Source organism: Salvelinus fontinalis, unplaced genomic scaffold (assembly GCF_029448725.1).
Source record: "Salvelinus fontinalis isolate EN_2023a unplaced genomic scaffold, ASM2944872v1 scaffold_0171, whole genome shotgun sequence".
NCBI lineage: Eukaryota > Metazoa > Chordata > Actinopteri > Salmoniformes > Salmonidae > Salvelinus > Salvelinus fontinalis.
The window spans coordinates 216,966-240,451 of NW_026600380.1; the positions used below are offsets into that span (position 1 = coordinate 216,966).

General features: G+C 45.3%; 1 protein-coding gene and 1 pseudogene across 1 annotated transcript; both read right to left on the minus strand.

The window, feature by feature from the left end:
* Positions 1 to 421: 421 nt before the first annotated feature.
* On the minus strand, positions 422 to 9,097 carry LOC129844082 (zinc-binding protein A33-like; annotated as a pseudogene).
* Positions 9,098 to 10,420: 1,323 nt separating this feature from the next.
* Positions 10,421 to 21,956, minus strand: LOC129844090 (transmembrane protein 238-like). The gene is made up of 2 exons (XM_055912464.1): positions 21,200 to 21,956; positions 10,421 to 12,264 (listed from the first exon to the last, which is right to left on the minus strand). The coding sequence occupies exon 1, from the start codon at positions 21,739 to 21,741 to the stop codon at positions 21,217 to 21,219; it is 525 nt and encodes a 174-aa protein (XP_055768439.1). The 5' UTR covers positions 21,742 to 21,956; the 3' UTR covers positions 10,421 to 12,264; positions 21,200 to 21,216.
* Between the last annotated feature and the right edge of the window lie 1,530 nt (positions 21,957 to 23,486).

A 23,486-nucleotide genomic window follows, 5' to 3' on the forward strand; every position in this document is an offset into this window, starting at 1 on the left:
GAAGGGGAGGAGACAGGTTAAAGAAATACTTTTATGCCTTCAGACAAATGTGTATATGTGCTATTCAGAGAGTGAATGGGCCAGATAAATGGTAGTAGGTGCCAGTGGCACCGATTTGAGTGTGTTGAGAACTGCAACGCTGCTGGGTGTTTCACACTCAACAGTTTCCTGTGTATATAAAGAATGATCCTCAATCCATCACCCAAAGGATATCCAGCCAACCTGACAGCTGTGGGAAGCATTGGAGTCAACATGAGCCAACATCCCTGTGGAATGCTTTCTACACTTTGTAGAGTCCATGCCCTGACAAATTGAGGCTGTTCTGAGGACAAAAGGGGTGCAACTCAATATTAGGAAGTTGTTCCTAATGTTTGTTATACTCGGTGTATATCATCTGTAGACACAATACTCACAAACATAAGACCATTACATGCTTTATTCCAGACTGTCTTTTCCAAGTGATCAGCCTTCATCATCTAGGACTAGGTGGTAAACTCAACTGGATCTATCTGCAAGTAACTGAGCCTCCGCTGCTTGTTAGTAATGAACCCCCATGGAGCCCTCTAGAGCACCACAGCAGCAGACAGCCTGACAGGCAGCAGTCTCAGAGGGTGTTCCTTACAGGCAGTGCAGAAGTAAGGAAACACCCGGGGTGAGATGAGGTCTGTAAACGTATAGAGGGGCGTCCTCTCCCGGGGGTCAAAGAAGGTCACCTTGCCCCTGTCCATATCCAACACTACCCTGATGACTTGGGGCTCCTTCCTCATCATGGTCAAGGGCGCCCACGGTGCCGTGCACGCCTTGTGCTCGCCGTTGCGGAAGCGTATAGTCCAGAAGCCCTCGGCTGGCGTCAGCACGTGCTTGCCCTTCCTGTTGATGGACTCGCTGGCCACGCCTACCACCCAGTATGTGTTAGCCTTTACCTCTACCTCCCAGCTGTGGCGGCCAGAGCAGAACCCCTCAGAGCCCAGTAACTCAGCACTGATGTCAAACCTCTCGGGGTTGTTTGGGAGCTTGAAGACCTGGGAGCAGCACTGGACCACGGTCAGATCCTCAGACAGGATGAAGCAGCTAGCGGCTGTGTTGGGGTCCAGAGTCACAGGAGCTGGGGGGAGAGGAGAAGAGATAAGCCTCAAATGGAAGACAGATGATAGAAAGGGCAGAACTGAGATTAAATTAAATATATAGAATAACTTTATTTCCTGTGAGGAAAAAGTACAGTCTGTCACGACTTCTGCCGAAGTCGTTGCCTCTCCTTGTCCGGGCGGTGTTCGGCGGTCGACTTCACCGGTCTTCTAGTCATCATCGATCCATTTTTCATTTTCCATTGGTTTTGTCTTGTCTTCCCACACACCTGTTGTCAATCCCATTTCATTACCTGTTGTGTATTTAACCCTCTGTTTCCCTTCATGTGTTTGTCAGAGATTGTTCGTTGTCAAGTGTTGTGTGTTTTGTGTATAAGTGTGCGATGGGTCTTCATACCCAGATTTTGTATTATATTTTTTAGTGAGTGTTATGGAGCTTATTACTGGAACTTTTATTAAAGTACTCCATGCTACACTCTATTTTGACTCTCCTGCGCCTGACTTCCTCTGCCACTTATACACGCCATTGTGACAGAATCTCTGACCCTAAAAAAATGAAGTCAGCAGGAGGAGGCACTTCACTAATGGAGGTTGAGGAACGCGTCCTGGAACACGCGGCGGAGATTGACAGTCTGTGCGCTGTCATGGATCGCATTGTCCAGAGTATGGACCGCTGGGAGAGACAGGGAGCGTGTCCAGTACCTCCACCACCCCCTGGAATTCCTTCGAACGTTTTTTCCCCGCCGGAACAGAACAGGATCCAGTTGTCCCTACCCACGGGATACAATGGAGATACTGCCAGCTGCCAGGGTTTTCTCCTAAAACTGAACTTGTATCTGGCCACGGTCTCTCCAGTACCAACAGACCGTGAGAAAAGCTTCGCCCTCATCTCCTGCCTTACCGGGAAAGCCCTGGAGTGGGCCAACGCTGTGTGTGGAGAGGATAAGGCGTTGGACCATTTTGAGGAGCTCATCTGCCATTTCCGGAAGGTATTCGACCACCTATCCGAAGGCAGAGCAGCAGGTGAGCTCCTCTATCATCTGAGGCAGGGGAAGAGGAGTGCTCAGGAGTTCGCGTTGGAGTTTAGGACTTTGGCTGCCGGCGCTGGATGGAGCGACAGGGCCCTGATCGACCACTACCGTTGTAGTCTACGCGAGGACGTCCGTCGGGAGCTGGCCTGTAGAGACACCACCCTCAACTTCGACCAACTGGTGGATATGTCCATCAGGCTGGACAACATGCTGGCTACTCGGGGACGTCTAGATCGGGGTCTGGTTGTTCCATCCTCTCGCACTCTCTCTCCCGAACCTATGGATTTGGGAGGGATGGTGCGCAGGGAGACTGGAGGGGGTACCCGCTCGAGCACCATCTATGATCGCAGAGATCACACTGCTGATCGGTGCCGGGTTGGTTCCTCTGGGAATAGAGAAGGCAGGCAGGGCACTCTGGCATCACCCCAGGTGAGTAGGCACCATACTCATCCAGAGCCCTCTGCTGCACTTATGTTTGTCTCTGTCACCTTTCCGGATTTTTCCCTGCATTCCCAGTATAAGGCGCTAGTAGATTCAGGCGCGGCTGGGAATTTCATTAATAAAAATTTAGCTTATAGTTTAGGGATTCCTATTGTTTCTGTGGATATGCCTTTCCCTATTCATGCCTTAGATAGTCGACCAATAGGGTCAGGGTTTATCAGGGAGGTCACCGCACCTTTGTCTATGATAACGCAGGAGGGTCACAAGGAGAAGATTAGTCTTTTCCTTATTGATTCCCCTGCGTATTCTGTGGTGTTAGGCCTACCCTGGCTAACTACTCATAACCCCACTGTTTCTTGGCCACAGAGGGCTCTCACGGGGTGGTCGCGAGAGTGCTCAGGTAGGTGTGTAGGGGTTTCCGTTGGTGCTACTACGGTGGAAAGTCCAGACCAGGTTTCCACCGTGCGCATTCCCCCAGAATATGCCGATTTGGCACTCGCCTTCTGTAAAAAGAAGACGACTCAATTACCACCCCATCGACAGGGGGATTGTGCGATAGATCTCCTGGTAGACGCTGCATATCCCAGGAGTCACGTGTATCCTCTGTCGCAAGCGGAGACAGTGGCTATGGATAATTATATCTCTGAATCCCTGCGTCAGGGGTTCATTCAGCCATCCATTTCACCCGCCTCTTCGAGTTTCTTTTTTGTGAAGAAGAAGGATGGCGGTTTACGCCCGTGCATTGATTATCGAGACCTTAATAAAATCACGGTAAAATATAGTTACCCGCTACCTTTGATTAATACAGTAATGGAGTCAATGCGCGGGGCCCGCTTCTTCACAAAATTGGATCTCAGGAGTGCGTACAATCTGGTGCGTATTAGGAGGGGTGATGAGTGGAAGACGGCATTTAGCACCACCTCAGGTCATTATGAGTACCTGGTCATGCCATATGGGTTGATGAATGCTCCATCAGTCTTCCAATCGTTTGTAGATGAGATCTTCAGGGACCTGAACGGGCAGGGTGTAGTGGTGTATATCGATGATATTTTGATATACTCTGCTACACGCGCTGAGCATGTGTCCTTGGTGCGCAGGGTGCTTGGTCGCCTGTTGGAGCATGATTTATATGTCAAGGCTGAGAAATGCTTGTTCTTCCAACAATCCATCTCCTTCCTAGGGCATCAGATTTCCACTTCAGGAGTGGAAATGGAGAGCGACCGCATTACAGCCGTGCGTAATTGGCCGACTCCAACCACGGTAAAGGAGGTGCAGCGTTTTTTAGGGTTTGCCAATTACTACCGGAGATTTATCCGGGGTTTTGGTCAGGTTGCAGCTCCCATTACCTCACTGCTAAAGGGGGGACCGGTGCGCTTGCAGTGGTCGGCCGAGGCGAATAGGGCTTTTGGTAAACTGAAGGCTCTGTTTACCTCGGCGCCTGTGTTGGCTCATCCGGATCCCTCTTTGCCATTCATAGTAGAGGTGGACGCATCCGAAGCTGGGATAGGAGCAGTGCTCTCTCAGCGTTCGGGTGTGCCACCGAAGCTTCGCCCCTGTGCTTTCTTTTCGAAGAAGCTCAGCCCGGCGGAGCGTAACTATGATGTGGGGGACCGAGAGCTGTTAGCTGTCGTAAAAGCCTTGAAGGTGTGGAGGCATTGGCTTGAGGGGGCTAATCACCCTTTTCTCATCTGGACTGACCACCGCAATCTGGAGTACATCCGGCAGGCGAAGAGACTAAATCCTCGCCAGGCAAGGTGGGCCATGTTTTTCACTCGTTTTGTGTTTACGCTTACTTACAGACCAGGCTCCCAGAACGTCAAGGCAGACGCATTGTCTCGGCTGTATGACACAGAGGAGCGACCCATGGATCCCACTCCCATACTCCCAGAGTCGTGTTTGGTGGCGCCAGTAGTGTGGGAGCTGGACGCGGACATTGAGCGGGCGTCACGTGCAGAGCCCTCTCCTCCTGAATGTCCAGCTGGTCGTTTGTACGTTCCGTCTGCTGTCCGCGACCGATTGATCTATTGGGCTCACACATCACCCTCCTCTGGTCATCCTGGGATAGGTCGGACGATGCGCTGTCTTGATGGGAGGTACTGGTGGCCCACTTTAGCTAAGGACGTGAGGATTTATGTTTCCTCCTGTTCGGTGTGCGCCCAGTGCAAGGCTCCTAGACACCTGCCTAGAGGTAAGCTTTTACCTTTACCCGTTCCTCAACGGCCGTGGTCGCACCTGTCAGTGGATTTTGTGACTGATCTTCCACCTTCACAGGGTTACACCACGATCCTGGTCGTTGTGGATCGGTTTTCTAAGTCCTGTCGTCTTCTCCCTTTGCCCGGTCTCCCTACGGCCTTACAAACTGCGGAGGCTCTGTTTACACATGTTTTCCGGCATTATGGGGTGCCTGAGGATATAGTGTCTGATCGGGGTCCCCAGTTCACGTCAAGGGTCTGGAAGGCGTTCATGGAACGTCTGGGGATCTCGGTTAGTCTTACCTCAGGTTTTCACCCCGAGAGTAATGGGCAGGTGGAGAGAGTTAACCAGGATGTGGGCAGGTTTCTGCGGTCCTATTGCCAGGACCGGCCAGGGGAGTGGGCGAAGTTCGTGCCCTGGGCAGAGATAGCCCAGAACTCGCTACGTCACTCCTCTACTAACCTTACCCCTTTTCAATGTGTATTAGGGTATCAGCCGGTTCTGGCTCCTTGGCATCAGAGTCAGACCGAAGCTCCTGCGGTGGACAATTGGTTTCGGCACGCTGAGGAAACTTGGGAGGCAGCCCACGTCCACCTTCAGCGTGCCATAAGGCGCCAGAAAATTGGCGCAGACCGTCGCCGCAGTGAGGCCCCGGTGTTTGTACCAGGGGACAGGGTCTGGCTCTCGACCCGAAACCTGCCCCTCCGCCTGCTCTGCCGGAAGCTGTGTCCGCGGTTTGTGGGGCCGTTTAAAGTCCTGAGGAGAGTGAACGAGGTATGTTATAGATTACAACTGCCCATTAATTACCGTATTAACCCCTCGTTCCATGTGTCTCTCCTCAGGCCGGTGGTGGCTGGCCCGCTCCAGGAGGCTGAAGTGCGTGAAGTTCCTCCGCCTCCTCTAGACATCGAGGGGGCCCCGGCGTACGCTATTCGATCCATTTTGGATTCGAGACGTCGGGCGAGGGGCCTTCAGTACCTCGTGGACTGGGAGGGGTACGGGCCGGAGGAGAGATGCTGGGTTCCGGTGGAGGACGTTTTAGATCCTTCTATGTTAAAAGAATTCCACCGCCTCCATCCGGATCGCCCTGCACCTCGCCCTCCGGGTCGTCCCCGAGGCCGGTGTCGACGCGCTGCTGGAGCCGCGCGTCAGGGGGGGGTAATGTCACGACTTCTGCCGAAGTCGTTGCCTCTCCTTGTCCGGGCGGTGTTCGGCGGTCGACTTCACCGGTCTTCTAGTCATCATCGATCCATTTTTCATTTTCCATTGGTTTTGTCTTGTCTTCCCACACACCTGTTGTCAATCCCATTTCATTACCTGTTGTGTATTTAACCCTCTGTTTCCCTTCATGTGTTTGTCAGAGATTGTTCGTTGTCAAGTGTTGTGTGTTTTGTGTATAAGTGTGCGATGGGTCTTCATACCCAGATTTTGTATTATATTTTTTAGTGAGTGTTATGGAGCTTATTACTGGAACTTTTATTAAAGTACTCCATGCTACACTCTATTTTGACTCTCCTGCGCCTGACTTCCTCTGCCACTTATACACGCCATTGTGACACAGTCACTTCTACCCACTCATGTTTGATTAATACTCACTATATTGAATGATGCTCTTCATCTTGTCCCAGATGTTGAACTTTACAGAACCCAGGTGCTTTGCCACATCAATCAGAGTTCCAGGAATCATCTTTGGATCCAGCGGCATATGCCAGGTTCTGGAATGACGACATTCAGTGATGAGTCATATCCTGTCTATTATTCCAGCGGAAATATATCTTCTTTTACCATGAAATTGATGTATGATGGATTGTATCATATTTATTGCTATTTTGTGTCAAAGTAAAGTTCATTTTAACAGGATGATCTGTTTTTGTTAAAGGTAGACTCAGTGAAATGACATTGCCATGAGCAGCACCGCAGATATTGCGATAAGTGAGATGCAAGACTTTCACACAGTCATACACAGTATCTATGTGTGCATGAGTTCGCTTCATGCTGTTAGAGCATGGTAGGGGCCAAAACAGCTAAGAAGTATAGCCTCGCGCTTCAACGCTCTTAGTTGTTGTATGCTGTTTACTTTGTGCACCTGCGTCATATCGCTGAGTCTACCTTTAAAGGCTCTATTCAATCAGTTGACAGCTCCAACACAGTTACACCTTCGACACCGCCAAAACATCAGCAATGCAGGTGTTGGCTATCGCTGGTTAAAGATTGATCTGATTGATTCTAGGCCTAAGTCAAGATAATAATTGAATCTGGAAACACACATTAGCCTTAGATGTGTCTGCCACATTCACAGTCAAACGAATGGCTATTCCTGACTCCACTTACCTCTTGATGATATCCTTGTAGTTCTGAAAAGCAAGTAAATGTATCACTTTTAGATGGACAGCTACAATATTCCACATGCATGTTATGTTTCTATATTTTTTGTCTTTATTTTGCTTTGGGAATTCCCTTTGTACTGTAAGTAGGGTTTAACTTCATACTATGTATACCTGTAAGAATGGGATGTCCTGCGACCTCATCTCTTGCTCTACGGTTCTGATGGTGTTTGAGAGGGACGTCAGTTCGTTGGACATCTCCTCAATCTTCTCCTTTAGAAGCAGACTCTTCTGATCCTCCTCTGCCTTCAGAACATTCAATCTGGCTGCCTCCTCATCTCTCAGGAACTGGCGAAGGGTTTCAAACTCATCCTTTATCTGCCTTTCAGTATGTTCAACCTGGTTCTGGAATTAGACATGTTTAGACATGAAAGACCTGAAACACTCAATGAACCCAGGTTACATTACTGATGATGGGTTCCATGAGCGTTAGAAGATGTATTGATCCAGAAAGGACGCCATCAAAATCTGTTTAAAGTGCTAGAAATGCAATACCCCACCTTGATGTGCTCTGCCGTTTGATCACAGACAACCATGGCCTTCTTGAACAGCTGCAGCTTCTCCTTCAATGGGGTCAATGCAGTCTTGAGTTCCTCCTGGAATGTAATGGCAAGATATTTACACTTTAACACATACTACAGGGTCAGGCTGGCCATAAGCCAGAATGTCAACAGCACAATGTGTTGGTTTCATCTGTCAGGTACTGCTGCATCGCAGCACCATCACAGCATTCAGCTGCATGTGTAAAAGTTCCCAATACCCCCTTAACTGGAAGATCCAGATCAATTGATAGCTGGACCTAGCTAATGCCACTGCAACATTAATAGAGTCTGGATCATGTGACTGAGTGACAGAGAGGGTGGAGACGATGATGAAACAAGAGACTACACACAGATTCAGAAAGTCAACGTGCCAAAGCAATGTGGAAAGTTTGGACATTGAGTTTTCTGCATTGAGGCACACTCAAGCTCATGATCCATGCTCTGTTGATGTTGTCTGAGTATTAAATTCTAACGTTAAAATGTTTCTTGTTCCTAGAACAGGGTCAAAGACAGCTGGTGGGCCAGGAGAGGAGGGGAATGTAGATGGGTACACTTGAGAGACCTGGGATCTGGTTTCATTCCTCCCAGGGGCCCAAGCATCGACCAACCCAACATATGAATCTATTAATAGAATGATCAACTTTTCCAAACCCCCCTGTTAACCATCCCACTGTGTCAAATATGGTTTCTATAACACACACGTTTTTACAAAACAAAAGTGTCAAACTAAAAACTTAAAAAGTAATATATTCCTGTTCATGATGAAAGAAGTGCTGCTGGTTTAGCGACTTGTGAAAGTTTTGGGCAAGTTATTTGACAATGCGGGCGGTAAAGGATGGCAGCCGGAGGTTAGAAGAGACTGAACGTACAGATGAAAGTTAGTTTCCCTCTGACAAGCAAAGTTAAGAGCGAGGGTATGGCTGATGAGACACATTCAGTGACAGTGACACTGATGGCACAGTGAAGACAACCAAGGTTGTGTTCGCCTACCTTACAGTCGTGTGCACCTTCCCCAATGGGGTAGAGCCTGTGCCCCTTATGTACCGCCAACGTCTGGCACGCAGCACAGATGGGCTGCAGATCGTCCAGACAGAAGAGTGAGAGTGTCTCTCCGTGTTCCTTACACCCCATAGGGTTATTCCTGCTGCTCATCTCCTTCCTGAAGGACTCGCAGGTCTTCTCCAGAATGGTTGTTTACCACAATCTCATTCATGGAGGAACGTCTCCAGCACAACGGGCTGGTTGAAGATAATTCCACAGAGTGGGCAGGAGAGCACAACGGGCTGGTTGAAGATAATTCCACAGAGTGGGCAGGAGAGCACAACGGGCTGGTTGAAGATAATTCCACAGAGTGGGCAGGAGAGCACAACGGGCTGGTTGAAGATAATTCCACAGAGGGGGCAGGAGAGATTTTCTTCGCAGTGCCTGGATGCCATTCTGCCTGTCAGGTTTTTAAAACAGGGCTGGAGAAGCAGCAGGGTCAGATAAGGTTACTATGCTCCTCCCACAGCTGTTGCCGGGGTTCTCTGGGGTCTACCTCAATTAAACTTGAATGCTTAAAGGAAATGAATACGTCCATAGGGCTTCCATCTGCTTGAGTAGTGGATATGCAAATAAACACCTCCCACTGCATGATAAATCACAGCTATCCACCAGATATCTTTGAAGGAAGACCAGAGAGCGAGTGATAGTCCCATTTAATTGATGCAGTATTCTGAGATCAGTGCTGTTGGAAAGGGGGGAGATTGGCACGTCAGAGTGATGATGCAAGGGGGTCTGCCTTATACAGCCAAAAACATTTTGATGAGGGTGATGCAATAATCATTTAATAAGTCACAAGACTGGTGGGGCCAGTGTATTCCATAAGAATGATACGGTCCATCTGGAAAGAAACACAATAACCAAGAAATAATGGGAAGACGGTGAGTATTAATAGACGGAGAGAATGTCTAAGGTGGGAGGGAGGAGGGTAAGAAAATACCCCTCCACTGACACCTGCAAAGTTTTCCACAGTCCAACTTAGCCTTGACTAAGTGCTGGGTCTAACATTTGACAAATCCCTGTCCTAAAAACAGCCCAAGGTCCAAGATGTCTTAAAAAACTAAATTGTTGTACAAACGGGCCATAATCTACTCTTTTTTTCTATTTTGACCCAAGAAAGTCCATTTAAGTCACTGTAAATTACTATCCTGCATTTGTTGGTAACAGTTTACCCGAAGCCTACAGGTATAATGCATTATGATGTGGTTGTAATGCATTTGTAAGACATATAATGTCTTAAAAGGATAGTTTGCTTTTTAAAAAGTTTAGCTCATTTTCAACCTAGGGTGTTGTTGTTTCTGGATGTTACTAAATAACCAGCAAGCTCATTTAAAAACGGTTTGGTGGAAACAACACCCTAGGGAAGTTGAAAATAAGCCAAACTTAAAAAAAAGCTAACTATCCCTTTAATGTATTCATTTTGTTGTTCTGTCCAGCTTTCCGGTGCCTGATGCTCTCATTCAAATCAGAATCATGGGTTTTATAAGAGGAACATCAAAACAGCAACACTTTTGGGCGCACTTAGGGACTATTTATTGGGGACGAAGTCATTAAAGTTTAGTGGCATTTAGCTGAATGTGCATTCTGGTTGCCGAAACTATTATTATAGTAACCTAATAGTTTGGGTAGTGGGAGTTAGCCCACAAGGATTAACTCCTGCACTGGGAATAGATTTAAACACTAAATAGATTTGCTGTCGCAGCTTACCTTGCAGTCCACCACTGCCTCAGCTATTGGGTACACTTTGTGATCCTTATGGTCAACTGACCAATGATAATCACAGATAGGCTGCAGGTCTGTGACACAGAAGATCTTCAGTTTGTCCCCGTGTTCCTCACACGTTCTCTGAGGACCTCCAGGGTAGTCGATATTGCACATAGGACATACTTCAAAGCCCTGCTGCTCCCAGAACTCATCCAGACAGGGTATGCAGAAGCTACAGCCACAGGTCTGGCAGCTGAGGTCCAATGGGACAGTGAAGACCTCAGTACATACAGCACAGCAGGAGAACACGTGTTCCTGGAGAGTTTTAGCCTCCATTCTACCTCAGAGCTGGAGTTGAATGTACAGCTCTTTACTGGATGCATGTGTCTATAACAGGCTGCAGTTGCGTCAGACATGGTTACAGTGACCTGAACCTGTAAGGTAAGGTTTCGCCCTTCTGACACATTTTTCTCCAAATATTTGTAAATCCAGTGTTATTGAATGTAGCATTGAATGGGAGAAGGGGGAATCCACAAGTGAACAGTTAATTTGCGCAACAATTTTTTTATCTACACATGAACAGAACATTTTCACTTCACAGAAAAAGTATAAATCAACTGAGAACAATTTTACATAGGATGACCCCTCTGAAGAGTAGCATGCACATCCCTTCTGATTCCCAGGTACTGATTCCCAGATACTGATTCTCTCTCTCCAGCTCTCTCTCCATATCTCTAGATCTCTCTCACACACAGACAGACCTACACACAGACCCCCCACCCCCCACACACACACACACAGCCATCCAATAACAGACATTCAACTGACCCAACTTATGGCTGTTCACCCAAACCACAATATAGCTGACTGAAGAGACCAACTTTAAAGTCACACTCTGTAAGACGTGCATACCATCAAAGAGTGGGCCACCAACAAAGAAAGAGACCGTTGTACAGTAGGTTGCTTGTTTTGGTATGATACTTGCCAAAAAATATGTATTGTTAAAGTAGTCTATGGGGCAGAAGAAACGGCAATTCATGATTAGGTTTTCTTTAAACTTCAGCTAACATTATCCACCACAGCTAGCTAAAAATCTATGGAAGTGATAGGGGCAACCATGCAACATTATTTTTGTATTATTGACAAATCCCCTAACTAATGTCAAACAAAATAATTGAGTTGATTTCACTTGATTAAGCCATACATTTTAGAAAATTGCATGGTTGCCCGTATCAGTCCCATTGATTTTTAGCTAGCAGAGGCTTGTTTGAGGTGTCTATTTAAAGAAAACCAAACCATAGATTACACTTTCTCCTAGCCCATAGAATTCTTTCAGACATCTACATTAAGTAGTAAAATACAGCACACTTTGCCTGAAAAAAATACTACAGTATATACTATGTTAGGAATACTATATTATTCACTGTAGTGTTTTTGCAGACTTTCATGTAGTATTTACAGTTTATGATAGTATAAATTCTGTAGTAAAAAAAGAGTATATACTATATTATTTACTGTAGTTATAACGATACAAGGCGAGACCCAGATGCAGGCACAGGAGGCAGATGGTTTGAGCCCTGATATCTTTTATAGTCCAAGGAGTAGGCAAAAGGCAGGTCGGGGACAGACAAGAGTTCATAACCAGGTCAGTCCAAAACGGTACAGGGAGGCAGGCAGGCTCGAGGTCAGGGGCAGGCAGAATGGTCAGGCAGGCTGGAGGTCAGGGGCAGGCAGAATGGTCAGGCAGGCTGGAGGTCAGGGGCAGGCAGAATGGTCAGGCAGGCAGGCTCAGAGTCAGGACAGACAAGGATCAGAACCAGGAGGATGAGGGAAAAACCAGGCACTAGGAGAAAAACACTGGTTGACTTGGCAAACAAGACAAACTGGCACAGACAGACAGAAAACACAGGTATAAATACACAGGGGATAATGGGGAAGATGGGGGACACCTGGAGGGGGGTGGAGACAAGCACAAGGACAGGTGAAACAGATCAGGGTGTGATAGTAGTGCTAAAGTGTTTGTTTTATTATCTTTGACACAGAAGTGGAGGCTTCTCCTTGAGGAACACTAAAAGAGCAAATTTTCCATAACGAAAGGATAGATAGAAAGTCTATACTTGGCATGTAGGCTTTTCACTTACGGGTTCCACATATTGGGATATGGGTGAGGGGAATGTGCAGGGTCTATACAAATGAAATATTGTAGTATTTACTATTTCTGTAGTATTTACTACAGTATACTACAAAATTATATACAAAGTCCTACACATGATCAAGGGATACTACAGTGTGTAGTATAGTATTTTTTTAAAGTGGGAAGGACCTTTTTCAGAGCCATGCTGCTCCCAGAACTCCTCCAGACAGGGTTTGCAGAAACTACAGACACTGATATTGCAGCTGTACCGTGCATTCGGGAAAGTATTCAAAACCCTTGACTTTTTCCACTTTTTGTTACTTTTTGTTACGTTACAGCTAAAATGGATTAAATAGTTCAGAAAAGTTTGCAAATCTATTACAAATTGTTATGAATTTTATGAATAATGACTAAATGATGTATACATTTAACGTAGAACTATAACTAACAGAATTCTACCCTGTCTCTGTATAATGATGGAGAATGTTTGTCCATAAGAGAAGAGGAACTGTGGCAGACATCTTGTGACCACTGTGGAACTGATAACAGGGAAGGAAGTCTCCCCACCCAGGGAGGGGAGAAACCTTGGCCTTATAGTAGATTGTATAACAGGTGGCAGGCAATATATGAGTAGGAGAAGACTTGTGAACTATATTGTCTGAGAGGAGGAGGGACATTTATGACGAAATGAGAGGTATATAAACCAATGTACAGGAATAGATAAGGAGAGCTCTCATAAATAAACGTTGCTGACTGTTGTAGACTGGCCTCTGTTTCATTTTAACAAGAACCTTACAAATTCTTGGTAACAGACCGAGTAGTTTAATTGAAGTTCAGTTTATGAACATTGAGAACATAATTCTCATAACACAAATAAAAAACTGAAATACCTTATTTACAGAAGAACAGGTGCATCCTGTTTCCATTGATCATCATTGAGATGTTTTTACAACTTGATTGGAGTCCACCTGTGGTAAATTCAATTGATTGGACATGATTTGGTAAGGTACACACATGTCTATATAGGGTCCCACCCTTGAAAGTGCATGTCAGAGCAAAAACCAAACCATGAGGTCAAAGGAATTGTCCGTAGAGCTCCGAGACAGGATTTTGTCGAGGCACAGATCTGGGGAAGGGTACCAAACAATTTCTGCAGCATTGAAGGTTCCCAAGAACAGTGGCCTCCATCACTCTTAAACGGAAGAAGTTTGGAACCACCAAGACTCTTCCTAGAGCTGACTGCCTGGCCAAACTGATCAATTGGAGAAGGGCCTTGGTCAGCGAGGTGACCAAGAACCCAATGGTTACTCTGACAGAGCTCCAGAGTGCCTCTGTGGAGATGGGAGAACCTTCCAGAAGGACAACCATCTCTGCAGCACTCCAATAATCAGGACTTTATGGTAGAGTGGCCAGACGGAAGCCACTTCTCAGTAAAAGGCACATGACAGCCCACTTGGAGTTTGCCAAAAGGCAGCAAAAGACTCTCAGACAATGAGAAACGAGATTTGGTTTCATCAGACAAAACAGATTGAACACTCTGGCCTGAATGCCAAGCGTAATGTCTGGACGAAACCTGGCACCATCCCTACGGTGAAGCATGATGGTGGCAGCATCATGCTGTGGGAATGTTTTTCAGCGGCAGGAACTGGGAGACTAGTCAGGATCGAGGGAAAGATGAACGGAGCAAAGCACAGAGATCCTTGATGAAAACCTGCTCCAGAGCACTCAGGACCTCAGACTGGGGCGAAGGTTTACCTTCCAACAGGACAACGACCCTAACCACACAGCCAAGACAACGCAGGAGTGGCTTCGGGACAAGTCTCTGAATGTCCTTGAGTGGCCAGGCCAGAGCCCAGACTTGAACCCGATCGAACATCTCTGGAGAGACCTGAAAATAGCTATGCAGTGACGCTCCCCATCCAACCTGACAGAGCTTGAGAGGATCTGCAGAGAAGAATGGGAGAAACTCCCCAAATACAGAAGACTCAAGGCTGTAATCGCTGCCAAAGGTGCTTCAACAAAGTACTGAGTAAAGGGTCTGAATACTTATGTAAATGTAATATGCGTCACTCTAAAGCGGAAAGGTGGAATAAACGAGTCAGGAGTTGGTTTCTTGATTGAACACAGTTCTCTACTGAGGGATTTTGGTCAATACAAACACTCCAACATAATCAATGAAAATCTCCCAAGGAAAAACATACATCTTCTTCAGATGAAACAGGAACACAATTACCTTTAAACTACAACAAAAGTCACGGGTTTGTCACCGTCTTAATGGTTCTTCGTGGTTAGCTTTTCTCTCTTGGTAGCCACCTTCCAGAGATAGGTTTTTCCTCCCTCTTGCTGGTTCCCTCCTCTCTCTTGTAGGGAAAAGATAATAGGTCATTAGTACCATCAGCTGTGCTTAATTGACTCAGGTCCCCTTGACTCACATGCCTAGTTGGGCTACTATCCGTGAGTCCAGCCTGCCCTCTGGTGGTCCTTCCACAATATATATATACACTGCTCAAAAAAATAAAGGGAACACTTAAACAACACAATGTAACTCCAAGTCAATCACACTTCTGTGAAATCAAACTGTCCACTTAGGAAGCAACACTGATTGACAATAAATTTCACATGCTGTTGTGCAAATGGAATAGACAAAAGGTGGAAATTATAGGCAATTAGCAAGACACCCCCCAATAAAGGAGTGGTTCTGCAGGTGGTGACCACAGACCACTTCTCAGTTCCTATGCTTCCTGGCTGATGTTTTGGTCACTTTTGAATGCTGGTGGTGCTTTCACTCTAGTGGTAGCATGAGACGGAGTCTACAACCCACACAAGTGGCTCAGGTAGTGCAGTTCATCCAGGATGGCACATCAATGTGAGCTGTGGCAAGAAGGTTTGCTGTGTCTGTCAGCGTAGTGTCCAGAGCATGGAGGCGCTACCAGGAGACAGGCCAGTACATCAGGAGACGTGGAGGAGGCCGTAGGAGGGCAACAACCCAGCAGCAGGACCGCTACCTCCGCCTTTGTGCAAGGAGGTGCACTGCCAGAGCCCTGCAAAATGACCTCCAGCAGGCCACAAATGTGCATGTGTCTGCTCAAACGGTCAGAAACAGACTCCATGAGGGTGGTATGAGGGCCCGGCGTCCACAGGTGGGGGTTGCGCTTACAGCCCAACACCGTGCAGGACGTTTGGCATTTGCCAGAGAACACCAAGATTGGCAAATTCGCCACTGGCGCCCTGTGCTCTTCACAGATGAAAGCAGGTTCACACTGAGCACATGAGCACATGTGACAGACGTGACAGAGTCTGGAGACGCCGTGGAGAACGTTCTGCTGCCTGCAACATCCTCCAGCATGACCGGTTTGGCGGTGGTTCAGTCATGGTGTGGGGTGGCATTTCTTTGTGGGGCCGCACAGCCCTCCATGTGCTCGCCAGAGGTAGCCTGACTGCCATTAGGTACCGAGATGAGATCCTCAGACCCCTTGTGAGACCATATGCTGACACATGCACATTTGTGGCCTGCTGGAGGTCATTTTGCAGGGCTCTGGCAGTGCTCCTCCTTGCACAAAGGCAGAGGTAGCGGTCCTGCTGCTGGGTTGTTGCCCTCCTACGGCCTCCTCCACGTCTTCTGATGTACTGGCCTGTCTCCTGGTAGCACCTCCATGCTCTGGACACTACGCTGACAGACACAGCAAACCTTCTTGCCAGAGCTCACATTGATGTGCCATCCTGGATGAGCTGCACTACCTGAGCCACTTGTGTGGCTTGTAGACTCCGTCTCATGCTACCACTAGAGTGAAAGCACCGCCGGCATTCAAAAGTGACCAAAACATCAGCCAGGAAGCATAGGAACTGAGAAGTGGTCTGTGGTCACCACCTGCCGAACCACTCCTTTATTGGGGGTGTCTTGCTAATTGCCTATAATTTCCACCTTTTGTCTATTCCATTTGCACAACAGCATGTGAAATGTATTGTCAATCAGTGTTGCTTCCTAAGTGGACAGTTTGATTTCACAGAAGTGTGATTGACTTGGAGTTACATTGTGTTGTTTAAGTGTTCCCTTTATTTTTTTGAGCATTGTATATGTCACGACTTCCACCGAAGTCGGCTCCTCTACTTGTTCGGGCGGCGTTTGGTGGTCGAGGTCACCGGCTTTCTAGCCATCACCGCTCCATTTTTCATGTATCCATTTGTTTGTCTTGTTCCTTGCACACCTGGTTTTCATTCCCCAATTACACTATGTGTATTTATTCCTCTGTTCCCTCTCATGTCTTTGTGGAAGATTGTTTGTTTGTTATGTGTTTTTGAACGCACTAGGCTTGTGTGTGTTTTCCCGTGTTATTTTCACAAAGCCTGTTTTATATACATTTGATGTGTTGTGACTGTTTTGCGCATTATACACTTTGCCTTGTTGGCTGGAGGTTTTTTGGACGAGGTTGCGTCAGTCTGTATATCTCTCCTGCTGAAGTAAAGTGTGCGCCTGTTCACAATTCTCTGCTCTCCTGCACCTGACTTCAGCACAAGTACGCACACGCCTGACAATATAAATGTGCAACAATTTCTAAAAACCTGTTTTTGCTTTGTCATTATGAGGTATTTTGTGTAGATTGATGAGGGAAAAAAACTATTCAATCAATTTTAGAATAAGGCTGTAACGCAACAAAATGGGGAAAAAGTCAAGGGGTCTGAATACTTTCCGAAGACACTGTATGTACGGTATGTACATGACCGGCAGGCCAGATATAGTTACAGGAAGGGGAATTCCATACCAAAGCTTAGCATAATTGCCTCTTGTTGAACCCATTGCATCTTGTTGAGCCCACAAACTGTTAGGATCTACATAAATCTGTCCCAACAGCAGTCCCAACACCTTACCACTGCTACACCTGGCTATCAGCGGAGCCTTGTCTGGCAGCTAAACATTTAATTCAGCCTCATTTACTGCCTTTTAAAAAAACATAGCTGATATGGCTGACTTGCTTAAACAAATGTGGTTTCTATTGACAATTGAGATGTACAAACTATAGCATAAGGGGACGACAAGCGGATAAGAGGCAATCCGTAATTTCGATTAAGACATTAATGAGCGAGCTAGGACAGACGAAGTCAATATAACTATTTGTTGATAACTTTTGAAATGTACAGTGTCAGAATTCCGAACATGGGCTGTTCTTACAGTGTTCTCCCTGTACAACAAGTCAGAACCATAGAATAAATAAAGGGGGCATATAAGCAGACAATGAAAGCTCTTCCAATATTCGATGATTACATTTCTCTAAAACAGGTTATGGGCTACATGTGTACCACCAAGTCAGAACAGTAGGCAAAATTAAGAGGGGAAAATGGACCAAGTTATTAGGGTGAGGCACATGTGTTACTAACAGCTTACTGCACAACATACACTTAGTATTACTTTCTTAGCAACAGTATACATATCTCCCTGTCATATTACATAATTTATGCAGCAGCATACAAGACATTTTTGGACTCACGTTATTGTGCTGTGCTCACTTGAACAGGAAGGAGGCGCAGTGGTCATTTGTGGGCAAATTTTGTCATCAAAGTCTGGCATTCTCTGGATTTATGGTGCTCTCAAGACAACTGGGAACTCAGAAAAAAACAAGGTTGAATCATGAACGCGTCAGGGATCTTCAGGTCGTAGCTCTAGAAAGAGGCCCAAGTTCCCGACTAACAATTCTGAGTTGGATGACCGTTCAAAACGCATTTTCCCAGTCGGAGCTTGTTTTTTCCCCGAGTTTCCAGTTGTCTTGAACTCACTGAAGTCAGATTTCTCAGTTCCGAGTTAACAGTTGTTTTGAGCGCGGCAGAAATCATGCTGGATTGACAGCATGGCCAATGTTGAATGTTTATCATTTTAAGCTTGGAAAATAGAACCTTAAACCCAGACTTGGGACCACACAGCCACTCCACTGAAGAGCAGGCTAGTGATTGCTTTGCAATGCTTGCAGTTAGCCACTGATTCCTTCCAAACCACTTCCAAACCATTGTTGAATTTGCAATTTGTGTAGTGTTTATGTCCAATGGCCGATGAGTACCGATACGTTTTTATCTATTATTTATCTTCATATGACAAGGATTAAAAAGGATTTCCCTGTAGATTGTCGACTTGATTAATGATGATGACTGCTAGCTAAGATTTTGAAAGTATGACATTGACATGATCAGTCCATTCAAAGCTACTGTAGATATAACGTGATTTGACATTTTATCTGTGGCCAATGGCCTTGAGCCTTCTTTGATGGGCACTTCTAATGTAACTCTATGGCAGCACCCATGGGGCTTAGAGTTGGCGGTGACGTAGTGTCCCCATGAGTGACAGAAAACTGAGCAAATTAAGGCGCAACTTGAGAACACTGCCAACCCCTATGCTCCGTATTTTCCGCTGGCTGCACCACCACCACAGAAAGCACTGAGCTAGGCTGAAACACCTGCATTTTGGAGCTGCATTACTCAAGAGAGCAAAAACTAGACCATGTTTGTATGCAGCTTTATTAACTAAATGATTATTATGATTTTTTTTTATTTATATTTTTACATTGTTTGCAAACTGATATGTGACACGTATTAATACCAAAATAGGCAACCCCCCCAAAAAACGGCTTTTTTTTGCTATAAATGTGGGGCTCAAAAGCACCACCTGCCCTGAACGACAGGTCGCCACTGTTGCTGACTGACAAAGCGTTTGTTTGTGATTGATCATTTGTTTGGTGACTACTGATTTGAGATCTGTGGGATTATTTCTTCATACAAAAGTCTATCATGTAGTATATGTAAAATGTCCAAAATTTCAGTCACCTGAAATTTGGCAGGGTAGCCTACAGATGTAGGATCTTTTTGATTTTTGAGCCAATTTGCTACAGCAGGAAAATAATCCTGCAGCAACAAGAAATGTGAATTGTTATGTGGATTATAATTAATGGACAAGTTTCATTAGTGGAAGTGGAAATTACAAACTTCAGAAGCCTTCTTAAACCAGGAAGGTTCTCCTGCAACCAGGTGATCAAATTAAGATCCTACATCTGTAGTATTGCTCAGCCATTAAAAAAAACTTTGCAGTTCCTCATATAATCACTGTCAATGTGATAAAAGGACCCTGACTGAAGCTCAAAAACATAGTACAGTACACCGCTCCCATACTTTATTGTGTGGAGTAACAAGGTGTCAAGGTCTAAGCTAGCCTATTGTAGATAATCAAAGTGTTGTCATTCCACACAGTAACACTCATACAGTGGGGCAAAAAGTATTTAGTCAGCCACCAATTGAAAACCTTGTGAAGACTTACAGAAAACGTTTGACCTCTGTCATTGCCAACAAAGGGTATATAACAAAGTATTGAGATAAACTTTTGTTATTGACCAAATACTTATTTTCTACCATAATTTGCAAATAAATTCATTAAAAATCCTACAATGTGATTTTCTGGATTTTTTTTTCTAATTTTGTCTGTCATAGTTGAAGTGTACCTATGATGAAACTCTTTTTAAGTGGGAGAACTTGCACAATTGGTGGCTGACTAAATACTTTTTTGCCCCACTGTATGTTATTCTAGCCAATGTGTAGGTACTGTGTTTGGCAAAAATCTGAGAATTGTCAGTTGGAAATACAAACAGGTAAAAGGTTTTGTTTTCACCTTCGGAATCATAAAGCATGATGAGGCAGCCATATGGACATATAAAAGTAATGTCTGTATAAATAAAGGTAGGGAAATCCATAGGGTACAAAGGTCGTTAATGTGCTATATTGCTTATCACCACTGTGGATGGGGATGTAGAATACAGGTGCCAGGTCAAGTTCACAAGCACCTTCTCAGTAGCACTTAGACCTAAAAATGAAAATCTGACATATTTGCTAGAAAAAATCTCTGTATTATCAAAGTATTGCATCAATTATCCACAAAGTATTCACAAAATTAACATAAAACAAACAAAAAGTCCTCACTGAGGAGCATAATTTGAGTTTAAAAACAAAATGTTTCAAAGAAAAAATCCCATAGGACAATATTAAAAACGAAATGTGCTTGTAAACATTGTGAGATGGACAAGTGAAATGTCCTTATGGGGTTCAGTGCTGCCAAGCCTCTAACTTCTGTTGGACAAAATATATGGTCACCTCATGTCATAGTTGCAACATAGTTGCAACATGCCCCGCTCCTACAGTCATACTGTAGCTTACATCAGTTTAGATCGATGTCAAAAATGTGTCCTAACTCCTAAGATAGACAATTCCTGGTCAACCTACGTTTCATTGTTTCATGTAGCAGCAGCTCTATTTCGCCCTCTCAGAAACAGTTTTATTGTTTGAACAGGGCTTGTCTTTAGGCGTGCACTGCCATTCAATGACGTTAATGGTTAACAGAAAGATAAAGGAAGTCTGTTTCCATTAGATCACACAGTTTCTTTCACTGAAACACATTGTCATTTAATTGTATTATAAGGAACATTATAGCCTACTGAATTGTGGATCAAAGTTGTGGGCTATTATCAAGCAAAAACAATAGCCTAGAATGAAGTTGGCCTATAAAACCTATAAACTATGCACATGTTTAATGAAAATTAGGCCTATCCAATAACAAAATGTATCCCTAGGCTATAGCCTAAATGGCTTAATGACCGATTGGAAATATTAGGCTAACCTTGTGCGCATTGCGCATCATATGGCCGAGGTCTCTGTAGCTGTGTGCGGGACAGGTATGACAGTGTCCACGGATGCAGACACCGTGTGCATGTCCTCATAAAGCGGCCCCATCGTCAATACGACAGGCGAGGGCTTCGGTTGCTGTTGGGCATCCCTCATGTGCGTCGTAGACAGCCCGGTCCCTGCCCTTCTCGCGACCCCGCGGGGGGGGGCTCCATTCCGCCGCAGAGAGTTCCTGACACTGTTGGAGAGACGGCTGGATAACCGCCTCACCGCACCTGCGATGCCCCGCTCCTTCTTCAAGAGCCCGACGTCATCCTCCAGCTCCTCCGGGGGGACCTCGATGTTGCCCGTGTACCAGAACACCCACCAGACGAGGCTGAGGAAGATGATGATGGCCCCGGCGTAGATTAAAAAGTCATAGAAGAATATATCCGCAAAAACACCGATCAAAAGAACGAGCAGTCCGAATATGTCGAAGGACACTGCCAACCAAAAGGCGCAGGAACAGCGCCCTAGACCGCGGTACGTCGGCTCCATGTCTCTAAATTGGCTTGGAGATAGGCCCAACAAATACTTTGTTTAGACCACCTTTTCTAACTATCATTTGCGGTTGGTTTCCTGGTGGAATTCGGTGAATTCGGTTGGGGTAGAGTTTCAAACGGAGCCGTTTGTTTGAACAGGTAAGGTGAGACAGGTGAGGAAGCTCGCCCCTATTCAGGTTTTCCTGTGTCACAGCACAGGGCACAGCACAGAGAGAGGTGGGGCGTGGTAGCCGTAGACAGGTGAGGGAGGGCTGGGTAGACGGGATACTGGCATGACACCAGCCATATTAATACTGTAAAGGAGGTAGGACATATGAGACATACATTTTAGAAAGGAGCCATGATGGTTCTGATTTTCTAGATATTGGTCATCAGTCCAATATGCAGAGACCCCGAACATGGCACACTAAGGTCTGTTCACAAGCATCATGATATTCCTTTCACCTGTGGAATGACATTCTGGACAACATTTGACTCATTACGTGTTTCTCTCCCTCATTTCTAAAGAACATAATGGCAGAAATCTATTCACAGCCAGATTGTTTCTATAAATTAAAACAGTAATGACAGACACAAAAGCCTCTAAGGCTGTGTTTACACAGGCAGCCATATTCTGATATTTTTCCCACTAATTTCTCGTTTGACCAATCCCAGCAGATCTTTTCACAGATCCTTATCAGAGCTGATCTGATTGGCCAATTAGTGGGAAAAAATATGATTTGGACTGCCTGTCTGCAGCCTTAGTATAATGTTATACACCCAACCTCTCACCTGACTGCTAAATAATGGCATGTAGGCCTATTGCCACCTTGTGGTCTTTTGTACAGAAAAACATGTGCCCCCATACAATTTATTACTGTCCATTGAAAATAAAAGACTAATATATCAAATATAATTTATTATTCATTACACAATTGCTGCATTATGTTCATAAATAAAATTACACATTTAGAAAGAAGATAAAGGGTACCTGAAGACTTGCTGCTCTCACAATGTTGGATATTACATGGAATCAGAGTAGCCTACATGAATGATTGAATGAACAAATGCACAATGCAATGTAAAACTAACATCTCAAGTTTAGGTAAAAATGTAAACATTTTGGCTAACTTAGACCGAATTCAAATCCCACTGGCCCCACCTCCTTTAAACATTTTTTTGCTTTTGACCAGATGGACACAGCCTTTTTGACCCAGAAACATAAAAGGTTAGATTATTTAATCCAGCAGCAGTATTGAGGGACAGAGGGAGGGTGCACCCACTACCAATCAGTGTCCAACTGTCCATCATGAGTTCAACAATCAGCTATAATAATGTCCGGTATAATTTTCTGACTCTGTAATCCTGTTTCTAAAGGATTTAGCAATCCACTACAACAGCAGCTACAAGGAAAACAGCAGCTTATGGTGGAAAAACAACAACTATTACAGATCACAATCAGACAGACAGATGGGATAGCCTGGGACGCAGCAGCATGGCCATGTTCTGATCATGTTAAAACCCTCCAACAGAGCACTCACATGATGTTCCCTTTTACAGGACGAAGTCATTCAATCCCATATTTGTATTAGGGCCTAGATAGAGGACAGCTACATACAGCAGATAAACAGTGCATTTCACAGAGGTCTCTCTTGCAAAATGGAATCTATATGAAGACTAACCTGCATAAATAAAGGTTTAATAAATACAAATCCATCTATGTTATACCTGCCTCACACATTTATACATCTTTTAGGAAGT